The sequence below is a fragment of the Watersipora subatra genome, chromosome 3 (genome assembly GCF_963576615.1).
Source record: "Watersipora subatra chromosome 3, tzWatSuba1.1, whole genome shotgun sequence".
NCBI classification, from domain to species: Eukaryota; Metazoa; Bryozoa; class Gymnolaemata; order Cheilostomatida; family Watersiporidae; genus Watersipora; species Watersipora subatra.
Window position 1 is genome coordinate 34,927,277 of NC_088710.1, and position 20,948 is coordinate 34,948,224.

General features: G+C 36.6%; 1 protein-coding gene across 2 annotated transcripts in view; it reads left to right on the top strand.

Moving 5' to 3' along the window:
• LOC137391497 (uncharacterized) overlaps positions 1–20,948 on the top strand; it is a 28,421-nt gene that overhangs the window by 2,656 nt on the left and 4,817 nt on the right. The window contains exons 3-10 of one of the 2 annotated variants that reach the window (XM_068077994.1): positions 1,485–1,676; positions 3,766–3,843; positions 4,201–4,278; positions 5,937–6,099; positions 14,846–14,985; positions 17,518–17,574; positions 18,020–18,136; positions 19,754–19,867. In XM_068077994.1, coding sequence (XP_067934095.1) covers positions 1,485–1,676; positions 3,766–3,843; positions 4,201–4,278; positions 5,937–6,099; positions 14,846–14,985; positions 17,518–17,574; positions 18,020–18,136; positions 19,754–19,867 — 939 coding nt within the window. The remainder of the gene's footprint in view (positions 1–1,484; positions 1,677–3,765; positions 3,844–4,200; positions 4,279–5,936; positions 6,100–14,845; positions 14,986–17,517; positions 17,575–18,019; positions 18,137–19,753; positions 19,868–20,948) is intronic. The other variant, XM_068077995.1, reaches the window with a different exon arrangement.

Sequence of the window (20,948 nt, forward strand, 5' to 3'; positions counted from 1 at the left end):
ACTATGCTGAAGCATTTATGTTATTACCAGCTGAATGCCTTGCGTTGCTTAGGTAATAAAAGTCTGTGTACAGAACTTTTTTTAACATATAACAACAGTTACCATTTTAACTTTCAAACCTCATATCATGAGAAAAGTGTGTTGTGGCCTTTTGTGTAGTTGAAATAAATTAGAAAAATAAAAACAACGGTAGAGGTTTTCAAACTTTGTCAAACAACTGTAACTTTTAAATTTCATATCATAAGGAAAAGGTTTTGTGCAGGACAACTAAATTGAAAATAAATAAAACAACTGTAAAGGTTTTCAAACAACTGTAAATTTAAAATTTCATAACTTGAAAGAATTGTTTCGTTGAAAAAATGAAATAAGAATGTTAAGGTGTTTAAATGTAAATGTTAAATCATTAGCAATTAATGGATAAATACAGTCTATTTCGCTGCGATTTCAATCAAAAATGATTTGATATACAGTTATATGATTTCAGTCTATGCCAGTGTTGGCATGCAAAAATATTGTTGTATACATATAGAGTGGTATAGAAAACCATAGTCATTATCTAATGCAATCACCTCCTGGTAAAAATCATCATCATTAAAAATAGTATCAAAACACTCAAAAAACCTTAGGAACTATAGGTACCTAGAGTGACTTTAGTGCATTTTATGGTTATGATCTGCGGCCCAAGATAATATAATATTACAATGTACTACGTGAAGAGTTCTTACCTTCGAGACAGACATGTAACATAAATGCTGAATCTAACTTAAATGAATTTAGTTTACTAAACACATACTTAAAAGAAGTTATAGTAAGTATTTCAGTAAACCTTAAAACTTTTAACATTTAAGATTTAAAAGTTTCTATTTTAATGAATACTAGATATACCGTATAATGAATACGGATAACTCGCCATGGCAAGTTCAGCGACATATATCTTTTAATAATGTATATAATCAGTACACAAATCGCCAAATTTTAAGTTCGATATAAATTATTGTCGATTTTGTGGGGCCAAATAAATTAGCTCTAACAAAAAAACCAAGAAGCATCATGTCGCATAAACTTATAGTCACAAAATATTGCTTAATAAAAGCATCGTAACATGTGGGCAAAAGACTATAATAATTAGCACGTGCATAGGTTATGGAGTTTATGAAAACAAATTTGATCAATATGCCATTCTAGCTCGGCGGTAGAGGGTCCAGATAAGAAACTGTTTGATGCATGCGTTGTGAGTGCGAACCCATTTATACGCACAATTTTAATATCAAGATTTTCATAACTATAGCTGGACAATCAAAATGACGAATACACCTACGACAAACTTTGATAAATATATATATAGATTGTAATACAAATAGAATTTTATAGTTACCTGAAAAATATGTTGTTGAATGTGTCATATGCAGTGACATGTGGCAACAGCAGACAAGTGTGTGTGTGCTGTTTATTTTATTTTGAGTCGATGGTATTCTTTTTTGCAGAAAACAAAGTGACTCCGGTGGAAAATGGAACTGTTGGTACAGGAAGTAGTTTGCTAGAAACTGGAACAACCGCTGTGACGAGCAAAGCTGGTGCGGCTATACTCAAAAAACCTTTACTCCTGATCATTTCTATCAGCGCTGTCGCAGTGACCACTGTAGTACTGGCTGTTGGATTTGGTTTAAATTGGGGAGGTAAGTAGTCGAACAGACAGTAAGTTCAACATTGTATAGTGGTGCCCTTCATTGCTATATCTAGCTATTGATTTAAATCGCTGAAAGTGTTTGCAATTATATTGTAAACAACCCATCGTAGGATTGTCTTACCTTCGCAATATTAAGTACCATGTACGGGTCGCACGGGACTAGCTAAACTTTGATATTGTAAAAATGAAAAAAACTCAACCAAACTAGTGGGTTTTTTTCCTAAGTTTTGTATGGAGTTGTTTCATTTCTTCAGTAAACTGTTAGCTTCTATTCCTTGAAACAAAGTTTGCTAGTTTCATCGGCATATAATACCGTCAGTTAGTGCCACGCGTCTTTGTGGCCGTAAGCCTTCTGAGCTTCACCATTCTGTTTGTTCTTTAATGGCTATAGAACTTTTGATCCTTTGTGTTTTGCATTAAACAAATTCAACCTTCTGGATATTAAGTTAATAAACTTTGCATAGCACTATTCAGGTTATATAAAGGCATGCACTGGGGCATATTAATGCTGGGAAATGCAATATCCTTGCGCATGACGAGTAAACATGTAGTTTTACATTGATTTATTACAGTACAACAGTGTAAGATAGATAGCAGTGGTACAATATAGGGAGTGGTAGTATAATATAGGGAGTGGTGGTATAATATAGGGAGTGGTGTTACATTATAAGGAGTGGTGGTACAGTATAGGGAGTGGTAGTACAATATAAGGAGTGGTGGTACAAAATATGTAGTGGTGGTACAATATAGGGAGTGGTGGTACAATATAGGGAGTGGTGGTACAATATAGGGAGTGATGGTACAATATAAGGAGTGGTGGTACAAAATAGGTAGTGGTGGTACAATATAGGGAGTGGTGGTACAATATAGGGAGTAATGGTACAATATAGGGAGTGGTGGTACAATATAGGTAGTGGTGGTACAATATAGGGAGTGGTGGTACAATATAGGGAGTGGTGGTACAATATAGGTAGTGGTGGTATAATATAGGTAGTGGTGGTATAATATAGGTAGTGGTGGTACAATATAGGGAGTGATGGTACAATATAGGGAGTGGTGGTATAATATAGGTAGTGGTGGTATAATATAGGTAGTGGTGGTATAATATAGGTAGTGGTGGTACAATATAGGGAGTGGTGGTACAATATAGGGAGTGGTGGTATAATATAGGTAGTGGTGGTATAATATAGGTAGTGGTGGTACAATATAGGGAGTGGTGGTACAATATAGGGAGTGGTGGTATAATATAGGTAGTGGTGGTATAATATAGGGAGTGGTGGTACAATATAGGGAGTGGTGGTATAATATAAGAAGTGGTAGTACAATATAGGGAGGTTCTCTTTCTCTCTCTCTTCCTTCTTTCCTTCACTTTTTCTCCTTCTTTTCATCACGTTTTTGCTCTCTTTTTCTCTCATTCTCTCTCTCCTGCCCTTTCTTGATGTTGCTTTTTTTCTCCCCCTCTTCCTCTCTCACAGTTTCTCTACACTCCTAACTCGCTGCTACTATGCTTTTGCAAGATGCTGTAAAGTTTTCACGACCTTCAATTTTTGTACTCCAACTGTAATAAACAAATTTATGTTGAAAACGTTTAATAAAACATCCTTGAGACTTTTCAGTTTCTGCACAAGGCTGAGGCTATATATGTAGGCTTGTGATCAACAAAATGTACATATCGCTGTGATATCTTTGTATTTACACATGTTAGGCATGCACCTCTTATGGTTTTGATGAGATTTTATTAAAGACCATTCCGCTGCATGTTGCCCAAGGAAGTTACGAGTTGAAGGCTATTTCCATCTATTTCATTTACTAATATTAGTTACAAAAGATCTATCCTAACAGTGAGCCATCATTTGTAGTCACTTTTAAAAAACCCTTGCTGCTTCTTGGACCACCAAAGTTCATAAGATATAAAAATACTTAGGGTAATTATCTAAGGGCAGAACTAAGGCTAAGTGCGGGCCAATGTAAAGAAGTTCATGCTCTGAAAATATGGTTTTCTATATTGAGCCTCTTCTTTTGCTTTGTAATAAATAATTCAATAGCCACCACTACAATAACTACATCCACTTTATCAGATATGCCCTCATCATCAACTCAAGAAAGCACCACAACCACAGAGCAGATTACCACTACCCCAAAAAGTAACACTTCAGGTAAATACCCAGCTACAGTAGAATATGATCAGCGTAGTATGATGTGGTTACCAAGACTTCCATCTATTTCCATCTATTTCGTTTACTAATATTAGTTACAAAAGATCTATCCTAACAGTAAGCCATCATTTGTAGTCACTTTTAAAAAACCCTTGCTGCTTCTTGGACCACCAAAGTTCATAAGATATAAAAATACTTAGGGTAATTATCTAAGGGCAGAACTAAGGCTAAGTGCGGGCCAATGTAAAGAAATTCATGCTCTGAAAATATGGTTTTCTATTATATTGAGCCTCTTCATTTGCTTTGTAATAAATAATTCAATAGCCACCACTACAATAACTACATCCACTTTATCAGATATGCCCTCATCATCAACTCAAGAAAGCACCACAACCACAGAGCAGATTACCACTACCCCACAAAGTAACACATCAGGTAAATACTCAGCTACAGTAGAATATGATCAGCGTAGTATGATGTGGTTACCAAGACTTCCATTGAGACAGAAAAGAAAACAGCATAAACCATGAATACATGCTGAGAGGTTAGCAACTGTTCATAGAAATATTTTCATGAAACTTTTGCTGCTATTGTGTAAGTAGAACATTAGCAAATAAGTTTAACACGTAAAATTTCCATTTGTCAAGCATTACTTTAAGATCTTGCCTAGGAAGACAGGCTATTTTTTCATCAAAATCTTTCTTGAGAGGTTTGTTTAAACAACCATTTACATCGAAAATGAGGTATGTTTGCAGAAACTTAAGATATATGTGAATGGCTACTGAGAGTGTGTTACACTATATATATATATATATATATATATATATATATATATATATATATATATAGTGTAACACACTCTCAGTAGCCATTCACATATATCTTAAGTTTCTGCAAACATACCGAACTGTGCAGCGTCCACTTTGTCTATATATATATATATATATGCATACAGTTACAGTAACAAGGTTACAATATATATATGTACGTATTATATATTGTTTTGTAACGCTTGGCATAATAATAAGAACTACATGGTAACAATAAAATGACTAGGAGTCTAGGTGCTCATCAAAAGCACATCCAAAAATATAATTGAAAATTACGATATTTTTACATTCTCAATTATCTAATTTAACATATTATTAGATTTTTATAACACAGTAAAACTATGAAAACAGCATCAAAAAAGTGTGTAATCTTTTTGAAAGCTAAGTTTAATAATAGTGCGAGCAAACCAAACAATGTATGACTAAAAGCAAAAATAACAACAGCTGTTACATCTACATATAGGTATATAAATCTCAAAGTGTGTGTGCGTGCGTGTGCGCGTGTGTGTTTTGGTTTGTCCAGCTATAGCTATTAAAATATTGGAATGAAGAATCCATTTCACAGAAGATTTGATATCGGAACCTCCCATTCGCCAGGCAAATACTTTACCAATCAAGGTTAAGGTATTTGGTTGTTAAGGTATTTGGTTGTTAAGGTATTTGGTTGCAAATACCTTAACAATCAAATACCTTAACAAGCTATGCAAGATTGTTGGATTCATTGGGTGATATATGTCACTATGTGGGTAAAAATACGCTACTGCTCTCCATTATGACGCGATGTAATTTTATGCTTGCTCTCACGGCTCTTATTAGTAAGCTTACTCAAATTGCCATTGGCAATGTGCCAGGCTAATAGCAAGTGGCAGGTAACTACATTACCTCTCACTGTATATAAGCTGATTTTTAATAGCCATGCAGCCCTGGACAGTCCGCTAGTACTATTATAACTAGTACGCTTAGTAGCCATGTACACCTTAAGAGATTGTAATGAGTAGTCAGTATCTGCTATCACTAATTACTTTGTGAAGCAAAAAGGCGGCTGAGTGGTGTAGTGGGTAGTGCACCTATCAGTTAATCAGAGTATGTGAGTTCAATTGCTGTGTCAGGTTGACTTTTTCTAATGCTTTTAGCGTGGCTTCAGACAGACAGACTTGGCTATTATCATAGTAAAGATTCTGAATGGAATGATTTGTTTGTAACACAGATATTGATTGCTTCTCATCAAATCAGATTTCTTGTTAATGGTGTTTTGTCTTTTAGTGTCTCATACCTTTCTCCTGAGCATCAATGAGAGGTTCAAAGCCGAGCTGCTTGACCCCGCTGACTTTCCACATCAGCTGCTGTCTAGAGAGACATCGACTAATGTATCAGGACTGTTCAGCCAGAATGAAGCTTACCGTGGTTGCGCTGTCGAGTCTCTTGTGTGAGTCGCTGACTCTTTTGCAGGCTTTTTGTATCACTCTATTTCATCAATTTCAACTTCTTCTGGATATGTTAAGATATGCTAGCAAACAGCTTATATGTTCGTTTACACCAGGCTGATTTGTCGGAGTTGTACTTTTGTTGAGAGAGTTGGAAAAGCTTCTGGTCTGTTTACGATTTGAAATATTTGTTTATAGAGACTTTACACTAAACTAACTCAAACTCTGATTACCGTAAGTCCTCATGCTCAAGCCGCGCGGCTTGTGCTCACAAACAGATGACTCACGAAGGAAAAAATAACCCTCCAACAAGCCATCTGTGGTATCTAGCCACTCTTGCCAACAAGCTGCATATGCCCTCAGACCGCGGCTAACGACTGAGGTTTTTTTCGTCCTTGACCCCTTCAGGAGCGAAAGTGTTGAGACGGGTTTCGCTATACCCTTGTCTTCTTGAATAAAAAAAACTGCTTTGCACTCGGTTTGGTTCATAGTTTCTGCTTCGATTTCAGCAGGTATTAACACGCTCCCAACCGCTTGTCTCTCACTCGTGTGTCACGAATTCATTTCGACTTGGAGCGATAAATTCTTCTTCAGTCTAAAGTATTCCATAAACATGACCTTGAAAATAAATGAATAGGTCGCCAAAACCCCCGTACATAAAAGTGTATCATGAATGCGATTGTATGTTTATAGCGCGGAAGCTGAGCAGAGACCGCATTTATCGAGAAGCCGCCCTGAGCCCCACATATGTTTTAAAAGATTGGCCTTAAGCCGCGGTCTATGACCTTGAACCAGAAGCCGCGCCCAACGATAAACCGCGCGGCTTGAGTATGAGGACTTACGGTAGACAAAATGTGTCACATTTTTAGCCAATGAAATACAACATCAATATCTATTCAATTTTGACAGCTATCAGCATAAACACAAGTGAGCCACCCTGTTACTACATGCCATGTACATGTATGCATAATAATTATAGTAATTAGTAATTGATTTTAAATCTTCCTGTTGTAAATGCAGCTAATGCTAACTTCTACAGATCCTTTAAGACAGTCCAACAGGCGGCCCTGGGCCGCACCCGACCCTAGCTTGGTTTTTTGTGGCCCCCAAGGCCAGCATATTAAAAAATTGTTTAGCAGTTTCTCTTTGTTCTAAGGTTATAGTTAGCAAACACCGCAGTTATGGGTAATGCACTCACTAATATTATTAAAAATTTTTGAATTCCCAATCTGCTTTTTGGAAATCCCCTTACAGCCTTTATTTCTACCGGTATTAGCTGATTGAACATCTCAAATGGGAATCACCAATATGAGCTGGGGAATGTTCTGCAGCTTGCTGGATGCTAGCTCAATACGTATTGCTCAGTTACAATTATGGCCACATGCAGGAAGGTTGACCGCAAGGAAAGAGTATTTAATAGCAGTTGGAAATTGCAATACATACTTTATCAAATACCATGGGAGAGCCAAGCAATCCACGTCATATGCAATCAAGTAATCGCTGGGCTCAAAGAGTATAACATAAGGCGGCATTATACAACTTGTCACAGCGTGTATGAGCAATACTCAGGTCATGACAGACAGGAGAAATACGACTCGCTATCATCCAATCTTCAGCAACAGCAGCAACATTGTACAAGATGTGCAGAGATTAGTAAAAGAGCCACAAAATGCTCGCTATTGCTCAACTAATTGGTCAACGACAACTACCATTTCAACATGGAGAATTTGCTAAGGAGGTAAGCATTTTTTTTAATTTATGGCAAATAAGAGTTGCATAAAACAACTATAGGTGTGGAGTTGTAGACCTTAAAAGACTGGCAAGTTATAACTCCTTGCATAGCCTGATGTACTTAAAGCTAAAACAGAAATTTTAACAAAAGTTTGTGTGGTTTGCCATTGTCATTGTTATTATATTTTAGTAACTATCAATTACATTTATTTTAACCTTATTTTTTAGGCCTTTGTTTTTTTTTTGTTTATTTTAACCTATTATTTTTAGGCAATGGCAGTGTTTGTGGATTTTGCCCTGATAAAAAGAGCAATTTGGAAAGTGTTGCTCTGTCAAGAAACACCATTGCAAGAAGAGTGGAAAATATGAGTAAGGACATTGAGCGTACAATGAAAGCCCAGATTAAGAAGTTTATTTATTTCAGTATAGCATTAGATGAGAGCACAGATCTGTCTGACATTTCTGAGCTTGCAATTATGATACAGGCGTTGATAATGAGTTCAACGTTACTGAGGATTTTCTAACAATGAGTAGTCTTCATGGCACAACAACTGGAAAAGATGTCTATGAGAGTCTATTAAAAGAACTTGCTGAGTTCAGCCTACCACAGGAGGAGATGTCTGCCATTTTTACTGATGGAGCACCTGCAATGGCAGGGAAAAACACTGGACTAATAGGTCTTTTGCTCAGCTCTCACTGCTGGGATGTTGCTCTTGTGGTGTACCATTGTGTTTTACATCAAGAAAACTTAGCAACGCAAACTCTGAGGATGGATCATGTTATGGGTCTGGTTGTATCCATTGTTAACTTTATTCGATCACGAGCATTGAACCCATCGACAATTTAAAATTATGATTGAGGAGATAGAATGTGAATACAAAGATGTAGCATATTACTTTCAAGTCAGGTGGCTCAGCAGCGCTGAAACACTGCGAAAGTTTAACAGTCTGCTACCAGAGATTGATTTATTCATGAGAGACAAGGGTCGTGAGTGTGATGAGTTCAGAGAGCAATTGTTGCTCTTGTGGTGTACGATTGTGTCATACATCAAGAAAACTTAGCAGCGCAAACTCTGAGGATGGATCATGTTGTGGGTCTGGTTGTATCCACTGCTAACTTTATTCAATCACGAGCATTAAACCATCGACAATTTAAAATTATGCTCGAGGAGATAGAATGTGAATACAAAGATGTAGCTTATTACTGTAAAGTCAGGTGACTCAGCAGCGCTAAAACACTGCGAAGATGTGGTTGCGTCAAAAAGGTCAATTTAATGAAATTAAGACCCATAAAAGGCTAAAACATCAGCTACAATTTGATGCTATTTTGGTCTTTGTAGAACAACCCTGTCCAGAGATATATGCGTTTGAATAAGGCCCTCTTTTAAAAAGCCCACGTTCCAGCGGGTGCTTCTTTCGTGACGTCACTAGTGATACATCTGGAAAGAAACCACGATCGATAAATACAAGCTCGCTTCATTAGCCAATCATCAGCGCGAAATTTTTATATAAGCCGTAATAAATGTTATCACTCGTAAAACGCATTGTGTTTGTGATGTCAAATTTAGGGATTTTACTCTATTATTAAACCGCATGGACATCGATATTTACTAAATTAATCAACATCGTTACTTTAATGAATTACTAGATCGACACGTCTTTTTGGCGAACAACATAATTGTAAAAATTGCTGTGAAGTTACTGCGAAGGTGACTCCAAGTTTTCTGGGCATCAGATGGTTAAAGTGCTACGGAGGAAGATCGAAGAATGGAGGTAAATTTATCTTTTACTTTGAGGCTGCTATAGATATCCTGTTGAGTTTACATTCAGATTATATTTCCCTGTTTAAGGCTAAAATGTAATTTTCTGCGCGTGCGAGATACGTATGTACAGTGAGTTCTTGACGGCTTCTTTTTAATCCATAGCATCTAGCAACACAATGGCTTAGATTGATGAATATACTAAAGGTAATATTTTTAGTACTCATTAATACATGTACTAATTAATGAGATTATAACTTTTGCTATCACTAATCATCGTTTTATAATTTTTTATCGGTTCACCTAGCTGCATTTACTTCAAATTTTCTGCGGCAGTTTTATCTAGTAAATTAGATTTATGATTTGACTTTAGATGTTCACTTCTCACTTGTAGAAAGTGAAGAAAATCGATTGATCAATGCAAATCTTTAACTTCCAGAACCAAAGCTTCAAATCGTTGGCTTGGCGTACTTATGCCTTTGTTAAACATTTATTCGTTTTTAAAATTACACTCGCAATCTATCTAACTCCCAATTTGAAAGCTTTCAGTAGATACGCGTTAGAATGACATATCTATGAATGACATATATTTATTGCATTTGTTTTACTGATTACAGGATGTTTATGTGGTCCCACTAGCCAAAGCAGCTTTGTCAGTGTGGAAACTGCCATAAATGGGAAAAAGAGACTTGAATGTGTGCTGCATAAACCATGATGTTTTGTTTGAGTTTGCTGCAGTAGATGAATTTGTCCTATTGTATCAGCTAAAACTATGTAAGTGGCCACGATGGATAATTCAAATAAAAGCTTTATGCCGAAATGAAAATTTTTTTTGTTTGTAAAAATTATATAATAAAATAATATCGTTGAAGATAATGCAAATCATGATTTGCAGAACATTGTAGTGAATTGGATACGGTATATGGATGTCCGCAGAACTGGAAAATGTGAGTTCAAATCCGGTTTGCAGCAGATTTCTCATCCTTAGAATTCTATCCCTATGTATATTCTTTTCAAATACGCAGCTTGCTTATTTTACTTACGGTAGTAAGAAACTAGTTTTCGGTATAAGCAATGATACACAGCCCCACCTCCAGGATAGGCAACAGGCATAATGTGGGCGGGGCTTTTGGGAAGCTGTACAGTAATACTTCAACTTACGAGTGCTCCAACGTACGAGAAACTTGAGATACGAGCCAGCTTTTAAGCAAGTTTTAGCACTAACATACGAGCCATGTTTGAGATACGAGCACGTGAGTCAGTTGCCAAGTATGCCGGAGGTGTTTTATGAGAACAGCATCACTCTGTATTTTTCAACTGCTCAGGTTATACTTTTGTACCGTGTTTTTTGTGCGATTTTCAGTGGAGATTTATGTGAATTAAAACTTTAAAAGTACTCTGCGTTGACCGAAAGTTTGCCAGTAAAATGAAAGATAATGCAAAGAAAAAGCGAATGATAACAGTTGATATTAAACGAAAAATTATTGAAAAATATGCAAATTGTGTATGCGTTATTGAGCTAGCTCAGCAATATGACAGAAATACATCCACATTTATCAAACCGAAGGATTATATTCAGGGCATTTAGTTCGCAAAAGAACTGGCCATAGTTTCTAAACGGCGCAGCGATCTTCACGACCGCTGATGGAGAGACTGCTCAGGCATTGGATAAACAATTGGCTGGTGACAGCGTAACTAAAACGATGCTATATGAAAAGGCCGGTGCTATCTAGCAAAACTATAAAAATAGACATTCGGACGAGTTGGCTAGTGGTCGTGCATTAGCCTTTTGTGACGACACCTGCGTTCGTCCTAATTGCAACATGTTGAAAGGGTGACAAAGGCAAACGTCTTAAAATAGGATTATCTTAAAACGGCCGGCTTTAAGTCGTGAAAGCGAAACAAAGGAAAAATTGGCTAACCAGCGAGAAACTTCAAACTAAGAACGCCGAAGAAATTTTAAATACGTTAAGTTAAAAATGAAAGTTTGCTTTTAGGTTTGCTTCTACATTTGTCTTTTAAGACATTGATAAAATCCAAATTTATTAAAGTCAACCGTTGTAATGAAGGATAACTTGTATCTCCTTCTCTGGCAAATGCTAGCGTTAGCTGCTATTGTATGTTTTTAATTTTACATTTTAATTAATCACATGTCGTTGCATTATTTATTAATTGTTGCTTTTTGAAAGCATTTGGTAAATTAGGATAATAACCAACATGTTCTTTTTGTTACAATATCTTGTTTTGAGTGTTTTATTTGCATTTTTTAGAGTATGGAAGCCAAGCAAAATATATTTAATGGTTCTATATATAAATAATTTGCATCAACATGCGAGTAAATTAACATACGAGCTCAGTCTCGGAACGCATTAAGCTCGTAAGTCGAAGTATGACTGTATATGGTTAGTGTGGGTAGCAACGGAACTGTGCCGATACAAAGACCTTAATCTACATAGTTTGCTTGACGGAATTACCGTAGCCCGGTAGAATTGGTAGGCGGTAGTCAAATGTTTACACAGCATTTGGAGAAAGCGAGTAAAACAAATTTTCAATTTTAATTATTTGAAGCCTTTGAAACATTCATAATAATGTATCTGTAGCTGGATTTAAAGTTTTATTCTAGCCAACATGAGCAAATACAAAGTAAAATATATGCCAATAGAGCCGCGTAGGTCTAGACTTTTATCGCAAATAGCCGATGTGAATACGAAATATATTGACAGATATATCATGTGTGACATCATTTTGGGCAAGTCTGGGCATGTTTTTTGGCCTGAGTGTTTTTACCACGATCAGATTTTTTCGATTTTAATCTTCAAATATCTTGGCAATGAAATCGCCTAACACAACAAACAACATATGAACTGATAGAGAAAAAAATGCTTTCTTTTAAGATCAACTCAAATTTGACGCAACCACATCTTTAGCAGTCTACTACCAGAGATTGATCTATTCATGAGAAACAAGGGTCGCGAGTGTGATGAGTTCAAAGATCAATTCTGGATCACTGATTTGACATTTCTAGCTGATATCGCAGAGCATATGTCAGTGGTGAACCTTCAGCTACAGGGAAAGAAACTGGACATATCTCAACTCTGGAGATACAGGACAAAGCTTGAGCTGTGGGAGTAGCAACTCCAAGAGGAGAATTATGCTCCCTTCGAAACTCTGTCAGAGCATCAGCAGAATGGCCAATGCGTTGAGGTCAACTCTGAGCAATACGCCAACATCATTTCAGATCTATCAGCAAAATTTGCAAGGAGATTTTTTCAGTTGGTAAGTAACTGAAAAGAAGATAAAGATATCTGCCGATCGATTTTCTGTCAACCATAGCAGTGTAGCAGCCAAGTTACAGATGGAGCTCATTGACTTGCAGGCTAACGAACGTCTCAAACACCAACATCTCAGCGATGAACTCATAGAGTTTCATCATGATTTCTTTTCAGCTGGCACATGTCCAGCTCTACATAACATGCTCTTCGAATGGTCTGCCTCTTCGGCTCTACCTACTTATGTGAGCAATTCTTCAGTCGCATGAAGCATCCCAGAAGCAAATTTCGCACTAGACTAACCGATGAGCATCTAGCTCAGCAGCTCAGGATTTCATTTTCAGACATTAAACCTGACCTAAACAGGATTGTATGAGAGAAGCAGTACCAAGTGGCTCACTGAAAGTAGTATGCTCAGTGCCATTACCAGTGAAAACTTAGCATCGCAATATCTCTTCAACAAGGACACTGAGCATAAATTTCATATGATGCTTTTTGTAATTGCATGTACAGTAGAACCTCGGTTTTCGAACGACTCGCAGTTTGAAAAAATCAGAGTCCGAACAAAAAATTCAAGAAATTCTTGCTTCGTAGCTCAAACAAAAATCGGAGTTCGAACCCCGGTACGACGCGTGAGTGCATACGTGAAGGTGGGATGCTGAGCGGCATACGGGTGTAGATCGCTATCTCCGTGACCAACTGTTGTCGCATTGTCCGAGATTAAACAAATGTGTAGCAAATGGGCCGAGTTACAGAATTTCGTCGAACTCCACCACCCCGATAAAGCTGCAGCCACCAGAGTCATCAATGACTTTAACGACACTATCATGAACCACTTCCGAAAAGGGATAAAAAAAGGCAGAAGCAAGTGTCATTGGATAGATATTTAAAAGAGAAAAGAACATCCTGTAGCCGAGTAAAAAATCCTATTCATAATTCTTTTCTCTATCCTTTTTTTTATTTTTACACGTTCATGTTAGCGTAATCTTTCGTATGAAAGATTACAACAACGCGAACGTACGATTAGCCTGGGTTACATTTATGTTTATGTTATTTGTGTCTTTGCCATTTTGCTTAACATTTTCTGAGATATACATTGCTTTTTATGTGTTGGCCAGCATTTTAATGTGCAACATCATGCATAAAATACTGTATAAAATACTAAAAAGGTAAACATTCAGGGTGTTGGAACGGATTAAAACTTACATATATTAATTCTAATGGGAAAACCTGTTTCGGATCTCGAACAACTCGGTTTTCGACCAAACTTCTGGAACGGATTGTGTTGGAGAACCGAGGTTGCACTGTACATGTATTTAAAACCAATTATTTTGACACAATTGTGATTTTGTAATTACATGTAGTTAAAGCCAATATATTGATGTATTTGTTTGTTTTGTAATTACATGCAGTTAAAATAAATATATTGACTATGGAGAATGAGAATTACACGTAATGGATGGAATCATGTTTTGCAATATAGAAAATTATAGTAATTCAATTATTTGCGATATATTCTATTTCTGTACTTAACCACACATAGCGGCCAATGGCAGCTATGTGTGGCCCCAGCCTAGGCTTGACTTTACATGATGGCCACTACTCTAAAAATTTTGGACTCCTCTGTTTTAGGAGAACACAATATACCGCCATTGTGTTTTTGGCACGATAGCAAGATGAGTCAAATCCACTTTGTTTTTCGGCAATAACGGATGTCAAAATTGGTGAAACAATATAAAGCATTTCAGCAATCTAGTTTCAGAGAATGGGAGAAGGCAACCGCCTTTTATTTTACGCCAAACCAGGTTTATCAGCATGGAAGCATCTTTGATTAATCAGCCTAGTGTACATGCACCTTTATATGTACAACATAGTACATAACATAACCATATCAATGACTTTGAATCTTGAACAATATTTACAAATGTTGTAATCTAGACCTTATGAAGTGTTTTTGTGTCACTTTTGCAGTGATGGCTGTACTTGTAGGGAAGGAAGTATAAAGGTAACTTTGTCCATCCTTTTCCTATATCCTCCAATGACAAACCTCACTGAAATGGAAGCTTCTGTCCTCACAACAATGACCTCTTCCCTGCCCAACTCTGTAGAGGACAACGTGACACTTATTGGTTGGTGCCAATATTCACAGCTCTCACTCATAACAACTCATATTTCAATAAAACAGCAGCACAAGCCTATTTCACTTTACCTTTTCTGTTTCTATGTCGGCGTGTTTAGAGGAACAGTTAAGGTTTAGATTAATATTGTCTGTTGTAAGTTTACGCATTAATTTTATTATATTGTGTAACAAGCAAAGTTGTACCACAAAAGGTATTAATTTACTTGCAATGTAATGCAATCATTTTTTTTATAGTTGGACAACATTTAAATTAACAATTTTCAACTTCACAATTTGGGTTTACTTAAAGATTTATAAAAATAGATGCTGACAAATATTTGATGCTGAGAGAATGTACAGTGCAAATTAACTGAACAGATACTTTATCAATAAGTTTGTTGACAAATGCAAGCTAAAAAATAAGGACAATCATACTAACATAAATTATAAAAACATGACTGATAAAAACAAAAGTTTGATAATGCTAGTAGTGATAGAAACATGTAAGCTGAGAGACAAACAAGAGCTAAGAGTGTCTAACAGTCAGTTAGAAACGAAGGAATAAAAAGACAACAAAATCTTTACTATTGGAAATCAATTTCGCCAAAATATAAGGTTATTTTTGAAAGAATTTTCAGAGAAACAACCAAGAGAATTTGTCTCTAGACCAAAATCGTTTTGAACAAAAATAAGACAATATACACCAGCAAAAAGACATGTACCTACAAATTTATAAATTGTACTGTAGAATGTCAGAGAAGGTGCTCTTGACTAGCAGTGCAAGATCAAACAATCAACCAAACGATCAAGAAGTTAAGCAACCTATAATGGCTAGTTGAAACAGTGAATGTTTTGAAAAAAGAAACAGCAATAAATTTCACCCAACAGATGATGCAAGATTCCAGCACTTGCCACCAAAATTCACCTAGGAACATTACAGACATATCCTAATCCGCGTGTACTGTATAGTAGTAGTTATACATAATCCCTGTAGTGAAGTGTGTACTGTATAGTAGTAGTTATGCACAATCTGTGTAAATGTGTGTGTACACTGTATAGTAGTTACACAATCCCTGTAGTGGAGTGTGTACTGTATAGTAGTAGTTATACGCAATTCCTGTAGTGAAGTGTGTACTGTATATTAGTAGTTATACACACTTCCTGTAGTGGAGTGTGCACTGTATAGTAGTTATACACAATCTCTGTAGTGGAGTGTGTACTGTATAGTAGTAGTTATTCGCAATTCCTGTAGTGGAGTGTGTACTGTATAGTAGTAGTTATACACAATCCTTGTAGTGGAGTGTGTACTGTATAGTAGTTGTTATACACAATATCTGTAGTGGAGTGTGATGTAGTAGTTTCTGTCATAAGTTCTCAGATGGCTAGATAAGCCAATCTTCCAGAGATACTGTCTTAGGTAGCTACATGTCAGCTCAAGTGCCCCAGGACAGGGGGAGCAGGTTGGAGAGATTAGCTGAGTTTTTTAGCCTCTCCAGGCTCAACTCTGTCGCATCTCTTCTGTTCATCAAGAATATTGGCACAATCATAACTGCAAGCCTTCCCTTTCATTTTGTCAGCAGCAGAATTGTATAAGTGCATGATAGAAGCGTTTATCCTAGGGTAGACTATTAAAGACTACCGCATCACACTTTAATATGATTTCAAGATCTATACAGAAATAAATGTTCTCGCAATGTGACTAGGGATGTTTAACTTCTGCAAACAAAAATGAACTCCCAGTTAAAGACATAATTAATCCAACAATAGTAATAATAATTGTATAACAATATTTGTTTATTATAATTATTGTTATAACTGTATTATAACAAGAATACATAAAGTACATCTTACTTAGAGCAGTCCATAAACTAACATGCAGAATTATAATCTCTATATGAATACAATACTAACAACTGCATGACATTCTTCTGTTCTGTCTTATTTTTTCATCAAGTAAGACCATCGTGAAAACATACAGCATGAAAATCATTCATAAGATTCTGTGTGCGAAACAGCTCCAGTTGGCAGGTAGTGAGCACGGTTTGGCTCACATGAATAAAAATTGCTAGAATATAAAAGAAAAGGAGAAAAGACAGCCCTATGACGCACCAACTACTCCAGCCTTGACAGCAGCTGTCGTTTCAAGACAGCCCTAAATAGATTAGAGTATTTTCTATGATGATTCCATGCTTTTAAGACTTGGTATAAAGATTGACGATGTCAAGATTTTCAGTCCATCTCCTAATTTTTTATTTCCTTTTTTTACTCTCTCAATAATCAACCACGGCATCTTTCTCCCCATCCTACACTCAGTTCTCCCTCAAGTCTCCTACTCAAACAGTATTCTATAATTTACACCAAATGCCTGTTAAATACGTACATGTCAAGCATTGAAGGGCGCCTGTTGTGTTTATAGCTTGAACATTATACCAGTATAGTATTCGGGGAGAGATAAACGTGTGCATAACTAACTCAACTACCAGTATTACCTTACCTGCTGTGAATATAGCTCTTGTCTGACTACTGCAACTGCATACTTTAGATACCTGCATGGATTGCGCTGATATCGCTGACATAGAAGCTATCATAAACATCCAAAGTGAGTATTAGGATTTACTTAAATATTTTTAAAACATCAGTGAGCTTAATAATACAATATTTACATTAACAGTAAGTGGTCTAACAAGCAGTCATGTTTGGGTAAAGACCTACATTTTTAAAATTACTATTCTCCTGTGTTGTGAAATTAATTTCTAAAATAATTTGGTTTACGTTTAGTAAAGCGAAAGTCACAAACTTAGTTGATGAGTATTACTAGCCATCCAACCAAAATGTGTGTTCAAGATGGTATATTAACACTTGACCAATAGAATGTGTCTATACATTTCCTCATCTCGATTGTATATTTAATATTGCTCCTTTCTGAACCAGATGTTAATTTATTATTGTACCACATATGTTTTTAACTATCAGTAATTTACACTGTCGATGCAGTCTTACACACAAGAAACATTATTAACATGCTATATATTGCTATATTTTAGTCATAGACTATTGCGCAGCAGGTAATGAGTGTGCAGACAATGGCACATGTGTCAATGGACTAGACAGGTACTTCTGCCTGTGTGATTCAGGATATTATGGCACTCACTGTGATAGATGTGAGTATTGATAATCAGTAATATAAAACACAGGCTATAGTATGATCTTGCTCACAGGCTATGGTATGGCCTTACTCTCAGGTTATGGTATGACCTTTCTCTCAGGTTATAGTATGGCCTTGCTCACAGACTATTGTATGGCCTTGCTCTCAGGCTATAGTATGGCCTTGCTCTCAGGCTATAGTATGGCCTTGCTCTCAGGCTATGGTATGACCTTGCTCACAGGAGTCATGTAGTAGCGAATGTAGCTGTAGAAGGGGTCTGTGATAGCTTAGTTGCTCTATATGAAATGCTTACTTGTTTATTCCGTGCACCTTTACATGAAACAACTTTAAAGTACCGTAGTTTCAGCACAATAAGGGGTGTATTGTATCATAGAGGGCAGTCTCAATTCCTTAGTCTACTTCTGTACTTAACCAATATATAAGGTGCACCATATTATAAGACACATTTTAAAACGTGTAAAAACTTTATTAATAAAATATTCACACTTCTTCCAACATTCTGGCGAACATTCCGGGTTCCTCTTCATCATTGCCTGTGTCAGACTCGCTGACCGGTTGCTGTTCAACATTGATGCCAGCTTTTTCTAAAGCTCTTACAATAGAGCCTGGCTTTACCTTACACTATGAGTTCACAATCTACCAACATGTGGTGGCGTAACATGCCCGCCCCTGCTTCCCAGTTTAAACTGAGCCTCATAAGCATGTCACTTTTAGAGAAAATAACAATTAGCAGCCCACCTCCACTGTATACTCAGCAGGAAGCAGGAGTTTTTGTTCTTGCATCGGGAAATGGTCTCCGGAGCTATGACTGTAGTTCACTTACCAAAGACACACAATAGACTTTAGAACTCAGCCCACACACGGGGCGCACCCAATTAAAGAGTACTAAGTTAATTTTAAAGAAATTTTTAGCTTTCAAGGTGCGAAAAATATGGTAATTGGCCACTTTATTTATTTTGTTTAAGCAAACAGTAGTTACATCGCATGGATACTGTAAAAAGTAAGGATTTATACATCCGATAACAAAGTAGGACTTTTCATACAAACTCTCTAACTGTTGAATAACAGCTAGAGAGTTAGGGACAACAGAATATTAGCAGAATTTTAAGTGAATACTCCGATTCTGTTTGAGCATTGTAGCTTTATAACTTACTAACCATTTCCTCAATAAACACTAGCAAGGATTTTATTTTCTCATTTAAGAAATTTTTGTAAAATATTTTGAAACTTACAAACTGAGAAAAAAGAAATTGATTACCCATAGACTACATGTATGTTTTGGCCTTGCTCAAAACTATGAAATATTAAATGTTAAAGAATTAGGATGGAACAAAACATAAAACTTTAACTGATAGGAGCAACCGTCATCCTATAAATGTAAATATATAATATAAATGTTCAAGTGGCTGACATTTGGAAGGTACTCCAAAGTTCTGCAAAGCTAACCATTTGCTATATCGCAGATGGAAAATAATAATTATAATGCCAAGTAAATTTGAATTTTAACAATAATGCGGCAAATTATAATAATTTCTTTCAGTAAACAATTATTTTAACTACACATTTTCGTGTTTCGCAATGAACATCTTTGGTAAAATTTTTATATTGGTAGTGAAGTCAGAATGTGACAGTGGAATGTGCAGCAACAATGGAGAGTGTGCAGCCACTATGACAGGAGACATTATCTGTGAGTGCGTAGCTCCCTATGGTGGTAACAGCTGCGCAGGTAAGTAAGGCAGGCAACTCCTGCATCAGTATCTACTAATAATACACGGTAATAAAAGTTACCATAAGTTGAAATCAGGTTAATACTAAAAGTACAGCTACAATGAGATAAATAAGAACTACCGGTATATTGGCCTAACCTCACTCAGTTGGCTGTAGTTGAACAACTCTGTACTCAGAATTCAATAAGCTTTTGCTTGCATTTAAAGTCGACTGATGTTAATTTATGTCTTAGAAAAGTAAAATTATGTTTTTAGCAGCTCATGGTTTACATGAGGAGCAAAATACTGTAGGCGTGCTAAAGTTGAAAAGGGAGAGAGAGGGAGAAAGAGAGAGAAAGACGGTGAGAGCGGGAGGGTTAGAGGGTGAGAAGGTGAGAGGGTGAGAGGGAGAGGGGGAGGGGGAGGGGGAGGGATAGGGAGACGGTGAGGGGGAGGAAGAGGGAGAGGGGGAGGGAGACGGTGAGGGGGAGGGGGAGGGAAAGGGGGAGGGGGATAGGGATAGGGAGAGTGAGAGTGCTGATGCAGCCAAACTTGTGTTGAGTATAATTGATATATCCTGAGATAAACTGGAGAAACTTCAGCTTTCTTGCTACTTAAACCTTAACTGTCACGTACAACTTTTATCGTATTTTCTAGGTAAATCAAACAAGCTGGTTCCGATTTGGTACTCAAAATAAAAAATGGTTCACTAACCTTCAAAGTCATTAAGGCTTTTTTAAAACATTTCAATATCCGTCTCGAGAACAACGCAATTGGTATAATAAGCTCCGCTCATAAATATGTGACGAAACCTAGCTTTTTCAGGAACGGAAGTTAGGGATGTTTAGTTCGATTTAGAATAATAGGGATGGGTGTCTCAAAACACATTATGATATAAATCCAGCCTGTAAATTAATCTCAGTCTTTTATGAAAGGTATATAAACTATTTAAAATTGCTCATAGCTTGTTACATGTTGTTTCAATAGGCTGAACGGCAAGAAAAATGAGCTCAAAAAGGGCGGTTTTATCACAAGCTAGCGTAATTATCACGCTTTTTTGGGCTCATTTTTAAATAAGCAATGGTAAATAGCTTCTCTACC